We start from the raw sequence: 12,348 nt of genomic DNA, 5'->3' as shown, positions 1-12,348 counted from the left end.
AAAAACACATTCCATCTGATTACAGACTTCACACATATGTAATTGATCAACAACTTCTTCCAACTGCAATTTGTACTTCCTACCTAATTTGTCGTTGGCAAGATACTTGGCAAAAAAATACTGAAGCCACGAACGAACATGCTTTTATTGAATAATTTATATTCCTTTTTAAGGAATATATTAATGGTCATTTGATTTCCTTGTGGAATTATCAAGCCGTCATGTAGTTGGGTTTTCTTTTTTTGTTGAAAGGAATCTTCCAAGTGTGGAAAGTTTTACGTGCCGGAAAGGGTAGGTAAGGAGAGGCAATGGTGTTTCTTTGGTTTTCAATGTCCATTGCAATTTGGTTTTTGTACTTCATTGCATTTCTGACTGACTGAGTGGCTGGCTGGTTGGTTGGTTGGTTGGTCCGCCTGATAGAAGAAGTGTTGAAAAGTGTTTGTCCCGCAATGTTCGGATGGCTGGCAAATTGTTTCTTTACCGCAAAACTTTGTTAGGCGAAGGGAGGGAGGCAGGGGCATATTGAAATTTACTGGAATGTGTGTAACATACACACACATGTTTACAGACATATGTGTGTGTGTGCATTGTAATGGAATAAATTTTGTAGCCAGAATATGTAGTTAGTTTTACTTCGTTTTTTCTTCCTCCTCTCAATTTTTTTCGTTTCGGTTTGTAATGAAATGCAGTCAATATTGCTCAAGTTTCATGTTCAATTCGCTTGCCATTCGTCGTAGTCTTCTTCTACTTGTTTTTCTGCCAGACATGTTGCCACTCAAAAAACCACATGTGTGGAAAGTTTTGTCTATTTATCCCGGAGGCATTTTTGGGGGAGAGGCGCAGGGGAGAGGGTGGTATATAGGAAGGGTATCAATGCTGTTACTACCAACTGTAGTTTTAACTTCATCCTATCCTGTATCCTTTTTTCCGCATATAACCATTTACTTTTGCATCTGCCATTGCTGTGGAACCGAATTGAATGGTGGATTTGAGTTTCAGAGGAAGAACAAAAAAATACTGGACAGCCATCCAAATGCGTATAAGAATTTTCAACTAATCGAATTGACAGCGTAAAAAAATATTCTATGCATTTTTGGTGGGTGTCTCAGTCGTTCGATTTTTTGCTATTATTTTTTTTCTGTGGTTATTGACTTTTATGGGCTATCAAGTAATAGCTTACTTCTCACTTCCATTTTCGCTTCAATGAAGTCCTCCATAATGGCATTTAAGCTTTAAAACATAACAAAAATATTTTATAGGCATTCATATGGCATAGATTTTTTAAATAATTTTTATATAGCCTACCACAAGGCGTAGATTTTTAAAATATTTTTATATAGCCTTCCTTAAGGCGTAGATTTTTAAAATAATTTTTATATAGCCTACCACAAGGCTTAGATTTTAAAAATATTTTTTATATAGCCTACCATAAGGCGTAGATTTTTAAAATAATTTTTATATAGCCTTGCTCAAGGCGTAGATTTTTAAAATAATTTTTATGTAGCCTTCCTTAAGGCGTGGTTTTTTCAAAATAATTTTTATATAGCCTTCCTTGAGCCGTAGATTTTTAAAATAATTTTTATATAGCCTTGCTTAAGTCGTAGATTTTTAAAATAATTTTTATATAGCCTTCCTTAAGGCGTAGATTTTTAAAATAATTTACCTTAAAAAAATAAAAATGTACGTCTTATGATTGACCCTTAAAAATCTACGTCTTATGATTGACCCTTAAAAATATACGCCTTATGCTGGACTAAGGGATGATGGTATAGAGTGTATACCACCTAGCCAAGATGAGGTCATAAAAACAATTAATCGGCTGAAGAATAATAAAGCAGCAGGTGCCGATGGCTTACAAGCCGAACTATTCAAGACTGGTGGTCAGATGCTGGTAAGCAGCATGCACCAGCTGATTAGTACAATTTGGCTAGAAGAATGCATGCCTAATGATTGGAACCTCCGCATCCTGTGTCCTGTGCACAAAAAAGTAGACAAGACGATATGTGCCAACTATAGAGGAATAAGTCTCCTTCCCATTGCATATAAAGTGCTATCCAGTGTGCTGTGTGAACGATTGAAGCCAAAGGTCTATGACATTATTGGACCATACCAATACGGCTTCAGACCTGGCAAATCCACCATTGACCAGATTCTCACCCTGCGCCAAATCCTGGAAAAAAAAACCCACGAAAATCACATCGAAACATACAACCTGTTCGTCGACTATAAAGCCGCATTCGACAGCCCTATCCGTTCAGAGGAAAAGGTCATACGGAAGGCAAAGGTGAACAGAAATGGCACTCTGTACACCAAACAACACATGTTACTAGCCTACGCCGATGACATCGATATAATGGGTCGAACATTGCGAGCGGTAACAGCTACCTTTGAACAAATTGTGAAGGAGTCTGCCAAAGTGGGTATCAACGCCCAAGACATCCAGTAGACTCGGACCAACTGTGGAACTTGAGAACTACAACTTCGAGGTAGTTATAGATTTTATATACCTTGGTACCGCCATAAACAAAAAGAATGACATCAGTTTTGAAATTCGGCATTTACTGTGATGGCCAACAGATGCTACTATGGTCTAAGTAAGTAGTTTAGAAACAAGCCACCTCCCGCCAGACCAAACTCACTCTTTACAAAGCGCTTATACCACCCGTGCTGTTACATGGATCTGAAGCATGGGTACTTGCACAAGCAGATGAGGCGGTGTTTGAAAGAAAAATTCTCCGAAAAATCTACGGGCCGATCTGCGTCGACGGTGAATATCGGCGTCGAATGAACCACGAGCTTTAAAATTGATACGCGGACATCGACATAGTCAGTCGTATTGAGCTGCAGCTACTGCGATGCCATGTTGGGCGAATGAATGAGAATGCCCCAGCTCAAAAGTCATATAAAAGCGAACCTACTGATGGTTCCCGTAGAAGGGGAAGGCCACGAATCAGATGGAAAGATTCGTCTTTCTAATTGGAGGAGATGCACACAAGACCGACGCGCTTGGAAATCTTTTTTAAGTTCGGCTTATGGAAGGACCGTTCTCTACGTAAGTTAGTATGCTGGACTAAAAAATAAAATCTACACCTTATGCTGCACTTTTAATTTTTTTTAATCTTCGACTTATTCAGAGCTTCGTATAAATTATTTGAAAAACCTACATCTTCAAAAATAATGCCTCCTGTAATTAAGACCTAATTATAATTCTCCCGACTCACCTGTACATCAAAATTAGGAGGCTGTTGCTGCAATAGATTTCCTGGTGATTCCATTTGATTGGGACCCTGTTGACCTTGGTGATTCATCATGGGACTCTGTAACCAAAAAAAATCGCAAGTTATTCCACATATTCCGATTAAAAACGTGTTAAAACTTACCTGAGCCATTTGCATACCACCCACACCGTTCATAACCGGTGGCTGTAGCTGATTCATTTGCGGCATTTGATGATGTGGAAATGATGAGTTCATCTGTTGACCCTGACCACCGGGACCACCGGCACCCGTATTGGCGGACGAATTACCGGGATGATCCATACCGGCGGCGCCCAACATATGATTGAATGCATGTGGTGGAAATGCCGGGTGTTGTGAGGGATCGAGTAGTGTTGGTGGACGTGGTAGGGTCTCTTCGGCTGGTGATGGTTGGCGGGAGCCGGGTGTACGACTGTAAAGATGAAGAAAAGATAATTTAAACGTAACGGTTATTAAATTGCCTTAAAGAAAATGTTAAGGGTGATTACAGTATGTCTAACTATAAAGGGAAATGTTAAAAGTACTGTACAATATATTTAATCGATAAGGTTGTTGTCTATAATACATGGAAATATTTTTCTTGTAGCCGAGACATACACCAAAGTGCTATGTTGGCAAAGGGGAATATTTAGCTTTAATATGAAATATGAAAAGGGATATTTTAAAAGTTAGCAGAGATCCAAATCATTTCTGAACTCAGATAACAGAAAAAAAATTAGACAATGTTAAAGTTGTGACAAGTTTTGGGACAAATGTTACAGCACGGTAACAGTATTGGTTCACACAATATATCCCCTAGAAGCATAGCATGTATTTACAAAAATCCTTAAAAAATCTACTCTAAAAAATTAATTAACAAATGTACGCCTTTTGTAGGACTCTAAACAATTTATTTAACAAATCTACGCCTTTTGTAGGAATCTAAAAAAAATATGTAAAAAATCGACGCCATATGCAAGACCCTAAAAATTATGTAAAAAATCTACGCGTTATGTAGGGCTCTAAAAAAATTATTTAAAAATTCTAAGCCTTATGTAGGACCCTAAAAAAATTATTTTAAAAATCTACGCCTTATATAGGACCCTTAACAAAATTATTTTAAAAATCTACGCCTTATGTAGGACCCTAAAAAATTATGTAAAAAATCTACGCCTTATGTAGGGCTCTAAAAAATTATTTAAAACTTCTAAGCCTTATGTAGGACCCTTAAAAAATTATTTTAGAAATCTACGCCTTATGTAGGACCCTAAAAAATTATTTTAAAACTCTACGCCTTATATAGGACCCTAAAAAATTATTTTAAAACTCTACGCCTTATATAGGACCCTAAAAAATTATTTTAAAACTCTACGCCTTATATAGGACCCTTAAAAATTATTTTGAAAATCTACGCCTTATGCAGAGGCTTGAAAAAATTCTACGCCTTATGGTTGGCCTTAAAAAAATTCTTTAAAAAATCTACGCCTTATGGTTGGCCTTAAAAAAATTCTTTAAAAAATCTACGCCTTATGTAGAGGCTTGAAAAAATTCTTTAAAAAATCTACGCCTTATGTAGAGGCTTGAAAAAATTCTTTTAAAAATCTACGCCTTTTGTAGAGCCTTGAAAAAATTATTTAAAAAATCTACGCCTTATGGTTGGCCTTAAAAAAATTCTCTAAAAAATCTACGCCTTATGTAGAGGCTTGAAAAAATTCTTTAAAAAATCTACCCCTTATGTAGAGGCTTGAAAAAATTCTTTAAAAAATCTACGCCTTATGTAGAGGCTTGAAAAAATTCTTTAAAAAATCTACGCCTTATGTAGAGGACCTAAAAAATTATTTAAAAAACTACGCCTTATGTAGGGATCCAAATTTTAATAAATTTACGCCTTACGGCTCTTATCTATGTCCCTAAACAAATTCTTTAAAAAATCTACGCCTTATGTAGGGCTCAAAAAAAGTTATTTTAAAAATCTACGTCTTATGCGGGGCTCTAAAAAAATCTTTTAAAAATTCTACGGCTTATGTAGAGCCTTGAAAAAATTCTTTACAAAATCTACGCTTTAAGTAGGGCTCTAAAAAAATCTTTAAAAACATATACGCTAATAAAAATTATTAATAAAATTACACCTTTTGATTGACTCTGCAATAAACAATATCAGTAATCATTTGATCGCTCGTGTGCCTTATTGTTATTGTTTTTTGTGTTACATCGATTAACTTAACAAGTTTGGCGCTTAAGTCTTTTGTTTTAACTTTCTGCCTGGCTGGTTGGCTTGCTCGCCGTTGTTTTTTTTTTTACTTTGTGGGCTAACTAGCTGTTGGACTATGATAGTTTTTTATTTATTTTTTAACTACAACTTGTTCGAGCTGCAACTAGCTGTGGGTATCGTTGATGTATACACCCATTATAGTCTCCAGCCGTTGTTGTCGTCTCTCCGACTGGTGGCTGCATTGAGTTATTGTTTGCAAATTGACAGACACACAGATGGTTGTTGTTGCTGCTGCTGTTCGAACCCCATTGCAAATTCAGTCAATAGATTTATGGCAATTTAATTGATTGTTGTTGTTAGATTTGTTTTATTGTTTGTATAAATGGTGTGATTATTGAGATGTTGTTGTTGTGATTGTTTTGTTATGGTTGTTGTTGCTATTGATTTGCAGTTTTGTTATTTGATTGTTATTTGTCAAGATTTGATATCAATTAACAGTTGATTAGCTTGTTGCTATTGTCAAACTATATGATGATCTTGTTGGCAGATATAGGTCAGTAAGGTTTTTTTTTGGTCCTTGAAAAAATATTTTTAAAACAGATCGAGGCTTCTGTTCGAAATTTGAAAAAAATTGGACAGCTTTTCTTTTTTAGGGGTAATTTTGTATAGATTTTTTATAACCGTACCATAAAGCGTAGATTTTTTAAAGAATTCTTCTAGAATTCTTCTAGATTTTTCAGAATCCTACATAAGGCGTTGATTTTTGGGAGCCCTACATGAGGCGTAGATTTTTCAGAGCCCTACATAAGGCGTAAATTTTTTAGAGCCCTACTTAAGGCTCAGATTTTCTAGAGCCTACGTAAGGCGAAGATTTTTTAGAGCCCTACATAAGGCGTTGATTTTTTAGAGCCCTACATAAGACGAAGATTTTTTAGAGCCCTACATAAGGCGTAGATTTTTTAGAGCCCTACATAAGGCGTAGATTTTTTAAAGAATTTCTTAGAGCCCTACACAAGTCGTAGATTTTTAAAGGATTTTTTTAAAGACAACCTTAAGGCGTAGATTTTGTAAAGATTTTTTTTAAAGACAACCATAAGGCGTAAATTTTTTATAAAACTCCTAAGATATTTGAATTTTTTTATTTGTCTGCTTTGAAAAATTAAATTTGGGGCCTTCGAAAAAATATTTGTTTTATAATCTTTTTAGAATATTTTGGAATATTAAAAAAATACAAAATTGACTTCTCGGGATTGTTGAAATAATATTATGTTAAACAAGATGCTCGGAATCATTGAAAAAAGTGTTGCTTCGGTATTTCAAAGGTATTGGAAACCTGTGAGCGGAGCAGTATAGTCGGACGGGGCCGACCATATGATACCCTAACACAACTTCGACGAAAATCTAACTTTCTATGGTTCTACATTCAGAGCTTGGGTAATATTTCGCGATATTTGCACCCTCTAGACCGACTAGATGTCAACAAATATTTCTAATATTCAGTACACGAGGGCTGTACTTGTCCAGATTCTCTTTACCGTGAGTTATGTTGTGATGTTGAGCTTTCAATTGTGGCCTGTTGATCGAGTTGAAAAAAAATATGTTTTCGGTCCACTTCATTCCAATATTATTATCTGATCATCACCGAAAATTATAGGCATTGTCCTTGGCCATAACTAGAACCTCATGGAACTTTTCAAAGCGATCAGCGCTATATTTCCGCCCTCTAGTGGGGTAATGGGTTACTAAATAATATCTGAATATATAAGCACCAGTAAATATCTAAGTTTAAGTCCCGCATCCGAGTACATACAAAAATATGATTGGCATCAATTTAAAGGCCAACAACTCCTTTTGGATATACTATCAACTTCTCGGCTCTATGCCCTTCAGGAGTAAATATATACTCTATAGAATACAAATTGTGTAATTTTTCACACAAAAGTCAAGGTCTATTTGAACTGCTAAATATTAACCGATCTTTATCAAAATAGGCATGCTTATTCTTTGGCCCAATACCTTCTCCATGTAAAAATTCGAGATGTTTGGGTCATAATTGCACCATCTGGAGCGATCAGAAAAACCGACAAAAAGTAAATATTTGGTCCATTTCATCCCCTAAATATTAACCGATCTTTACCAAAAACAATAGGGGTCTTCATTGGGCCGAACCTATCCTACATGAAGATTGGTGCATAACTGTGGCCTGTATCGTGTTTACAAATTATAATGGACGGACGGACCCACATGTCTAGATCGACTCAGCTAGTCGAGATATTACGATCGGTATACATAAAGGTGGGTCTTAGACCAATATTTCGCGGCGTTATAAAACCTTGGTGCTGCACAAAGCTATAATACCCTGACAACATAGTTGTGTAGGGTATAAAAACCCACGCTTGATTGGATCTTTATATTTTTTTTTAATTAACGTAACTCAAATTGTCCTCAAATTGTTTTTTTAATCGCCTTTGGGCCCTCCTTTTTGTTATATAAACACAAATGATTCCTTTGCTGTTAGTCCTTTCAAAAATAAAAAAATCCACGACTAGACCTCCGATGTTCCTTAGAAAAATATTCTTTAAAAAATCCACTCCTAGGGAGTTTTTTTAACATATTCATTAAAAATTAAAACCTCGTCATCTGCTGTTTTTTTTAAATATATTCTAACAAAAATTCATGCATAGACCTCCGATGAGCCTTTGAAAAATAAATTCTTCAAAAAATCCACGACTGGGCCTCAGTTAATCCATTGAGAAATATTCTTTAAAATATCAAACCTCTTTCAGCCTCTGTTACTACTTTCAAAATAAATTCTTTAAAGATACACGCTTGGACCTCCTATGGTCCTCTAAAAAATATTCTTTCAAAATCTATGCCTGAAGGACTGTTTGTGCCTTGAAAAAATCCACGGCTGAAGGTCTGTAGGTCCTTTGAAAAAATCTTAAGAATCCACTCCTGAAGGACTGTTGGTCCCTTGCAAAAAACATTAAAAATCCACGCCCGAAGATCTGTATGCCCTTTGAAAAAAAATCTTTTAATAATATTCTTTAAAGAATCCACGCCCGATGATCTGTATGTCCTTTGAAAAACATTCTTTAAAGAATCCACGCCCGATAATCTGTATGTCCTTTGAAAAACATTCTTTAAAAAATCCACGCCTGGAGGACTGATAGTCCTTTCAAAAAATCTTAAAAATCCACACCTGAAGATCTGTAGGTGCTTTGAAAAACATTCTTCAAAAAAATCCACGCCCGAAGATATGAATGTCCTTTGAAAAACATTCTTTAAAAAATCCACGCCTGGAGGACTGATGGTATTTTCAAAAAATCTTAAAAATCCACGCCTGAAGATCTGTAAGTCCTTTGAAAAATATGCCTTTGAAAAATATGCTTTAAAATCCAAGCCTGAAGATATGTAAGTCCTTTAAAAATATGCTTTAAAAAATATTATTTATTCTTTCAAAACACGCCTGGAGGACTAATGGTCCTTTGAAAAATATTCTTTAAAAATCCACGCCTGGAGCTCCAACGGTCATTAAAAAAATATTTAAAAATTAGAATTCTCGGATGGTTCCTTGACATCATACGGTGCTTTGAAAATCATTCTTTAAAAATCCACGCTATATTTAATCCTTTGGAAAAAGCATAAGAAAGCAGGCCTGCTGGTCCTTAAAAGTCTGTGTATCCTTTGAAAACTATTCTTTAAAAAATTCGAGGCATGGATCTCCGGTTCTTTGAAAATATCTTTAAATAATCTATGCATAAACATCCGATGATCCTGCAAAAATATTATTTAAAATTCATTTCACCTTGTCTATTTTGTTGCTTTAGAAAATATTCGTTAACAGCATTTTGTTGTTGTCACTTTAAAAAGACAAGCAATCATAAACTATAAATTCTGATTCGGAATGGTATGGCTATTAGTGTCGGATGAATCACCACAAACCGTTTATCATCTATCCATTGCTTTAATCGTTCTCATAACAAATTCCATGAATGGTTAAAATGACAAACAGCGGATGAGCGAACGAGCGAGCGATTGAATGAAATGGAAAATTGAATATGAATGTGTGTGTGTGTGACGACCAAAAAAGAAAGAAGAGAAAAAAATAATTTTTTGTCGGCTAAGCACCACTTTGCAATCAGAGTTGGAGCAGCACGTTTTTTCACGCTTTCGTTGTTGTTGTTTTGTCACAGTTCTTTTTTTCTAAATGCATTTTTAAATAATTTATTTATTTATGATTGTCATAGACGTCTTTGTTGTTGTTGTCGTTGTGATTATTGTTTTCATTTTGCTGGGATTTGCTCGTAAATTAAAATTCAGTTTTCACAGCTAATTTCATTATTGTTGTTGTTCAGATTTTTTGTTGTTGTATCTGCTCTTTTTTTTTTTTTGTTATTGCTTTTAGAGGTCATTAACATTCAGACAAGTTAATGATTTAGAATCATTTTTTAAGGGGAGGAGAAGTTAAAGGGAGGGTGATGCCTAGTTGTAGTACTACAGATGATGTAGTAGAATTCGTCTGCCGCTAATAGTTCCCTACTAAACTTAATGGAGCTAATTGCTGCTGGAAATTGTTTAAAACGATTTTTAATGAAATAGAAAAATGTAAATGGAGGCTATTAACGCCATTGGTAATGACGTTTCTATTTGCCCAACTAAGCTCCAGGTGTAGATTTTTTCAAGTATATTTTGTAGAGTTTCAATAGATCTATAGACGTTGATTTTTAAGGAATATTTCCAAAGGACTTATAGATCTCAAGGCGTAGATTTTTATAAAATATATCACCAACAAATCCTTCAGGTGCAGATTTTTATAAAATATTTTTTCCACAGACAAAGAGGTCTGGTTTTTAATGAATATTTTTGAAAAGGAATAATGTCCTCCAGTCCTGTAATTTTCAGTGAATATTTTTCAAGGACCATCAGTAGTCTAGGCGTGGATTTTTTAAATAAATTTTTCAAAGGGTCATCGAATTACTTTTTAAAGAGTCATCGGAGGTCTAGGCATGAATTGTTTAAAGAATATTTTTCCAAAGGTCCATCGGAGGTCTAAGCGTGAATTTTTTAAAGAATATTTTTTCAAAGGGCCAACGGAGGTCTGGACGTTGATTTTTTAAATAATATTTTCCAAAGGGTCATCGAATTATTTTTAATGGGTCATCGGATGTCTAGGCGTGGATTTTTTAAAGAATATATTTCCAAAGGGCCATCGGAGGTCTAGGCGTGAATTTTTAAGAATATTTTTTCAAAGGGCTATCGGAGATCTAGCCTTGGATTTATTAAATAATATTTTTTCAAACGGCCATCGGTGGTGTAGGCGTGGAGGTTTAAAAGAACATTTTTTTCAAAGGGCCATCGGATGTCTAGGCGTGGATTTTTTTAAAGAATATTTTTCCAAACGGCCATCGGAGGTCTAGGCGTGGATTTTTTAAAGAATATTTTTTCGAAGGGCCATCGGAGGTCTAGGCGTGGATTTTTTAAAGAATATTTTTCCAAAGGGCCATCGGAGGTCTAGGCGTGGATTTTTTGAAGAATATTTTTCCAAAGAGCCATCGGAGGTCTAGGCGTGGATTTTTTAAAGAATATTTTTTCAAAGGACCGTCGGAGTTCTAGGCGTGGATTTTTTTAAAGAATATTTTTCCAAAGGGCCATCGGAGGTCTAGGCGTGGATTTTTTGAAGAATATTTTTCCAAAGAGCCATCGGAGGTCTAGGCGTGGATTTTTTAAAGAATATTTTTTCAAAGGACCGTCGGAGTTCTAGGCGTGGATTTTTTTAAAGAATATTTTTCCAAAGGGTCATCGCAGGACTAGACGTGGATGTTTTAAAGAATATTTTTCCAAAGGGTCATCGGATGTCTAGGCCTGGATTTTTTAAAGAATATTTTTCGAAACGGGCATCGGGGGTCTAGTCGCCGAGTTTTTTAAAGAATATTTTTCGAAACGGGCATCGGATTTTTTTTTTAAATCCACTCTTTGATAGTCCTAGAAAAAAAAACCCTTTTCCGATAGTCGTCCTTCAAAGTAAAATCTCAAAATAATCTAAACTGAAAACTCCGGTAGGCCCTGAACATGTTCTTCCTCTGTTGTTCGTTAGAGACTTATTTGAAGTGTTCTGTTCATAGAGGAGAGTTCAAGAGATGTAATGTATATTGAAGCCCTCCGACGATATTCTACGTATTGTACACCTTTAGAAGATATTCCTTATACATAATGCCTATGGAGTTTTTCTGCAGGATGCCTTCTGTTTATTGAAGACCGCATTAGGTATCTATCTGAGGTATTCTAACCTCAGGAGGTCTCAGAAGGTCTTTTGTCTATAGATGACTTCATATATAAAATATTCTGTTTGTAGAAGACTTCAGGAGGTAAAGAGAGGACTGTATAGAAGAATGCAGGAGATCTTCTGCCTATATGAAAGATCTCAAGAGACATTTCTTATGTGGAAGATCTTAAAATGTATTTCTATATCTATAGAAGAAGGAGAAATGTCTTCCGTCTGTTGAAGATCTCTTCATTCTTTAGGAGGTCCTCTAAAACGACTTCTCGAAGATCTTTTGTCTCTATAAAACATCACTGGATAGTATTCTGTCAATAGAATGCCTCTAAAATGGTCTTTATCTGAAGGTATTGAAAGGCCTTCAAGAGGACTTCAATGCATATAAATCTCTAAAAGTTATTTTGCCTCTATATAATCTCAAGGAGTAGTCTAACATAGTAAGGCACTCGGGGAGGTCTTCCATCCATAGAAAATTTCGGGATAACTTTTTACAAAAGAATACGGTTTCGGAAAAATTTCTGGAAAGTTCTCTTCAGAGTCTTGAATATCCTCTAAGAGTTCTTATATCTATTAAATAACGACTCTATTATTCTGCCAATAGAATACCATTTATAGTTAGC

At 35.3% G+C, this 12,348-nt stretch overlaps 1 protein-coding gene across 1 annotated transcript in view; it reads right to left on the bottom strand.

The window, feature by feature from the left end:
* Positions 1–3,197: 3,197 nt before the first annotated feature.
* The window catches only part of LOC133323488 (maternal protein pumilio-like), a 91,541-nt gene continuing 82,390 nt past the window's right edge, over positions 3,198–12,348 (bottom strand). The window contains exons 6-7 of the mRNA XM_061532410.1: positions 3,381–3,669; positions 3,198–3,317 (exon numbers count right to left, since the gene is read on the bottom strand). Coding sequence (XP_061388394.1) covers positions 3,198–3,317; positions 3,381–3,669 — 409 coding nt within the window. The remainder of the gene's footprint in view (positions 3,318–3,380; positions 3,670–12,348) is intronic.

The sequence above is a fragment of the Musca vetustissima genome, unplaced genomic scaffold (assembly GCF_032173495.1).
Source record: "Musca vetustissima isolate MV318-11 ecotype Yass unplaced genomic scaffold, APGP_CSIRO_Mvet_v1 utg2323, whole genome shotgun sequence".
NCBI classification, from domain to species: Eukaryota; Metazoa; Arthropoda; class Insecta; order Diptera; family Muscidae; genus Musca; species Musca vetustissima.
This window is presented reverse-complemented; position numbering and strand designations above follow the sequence as displayed.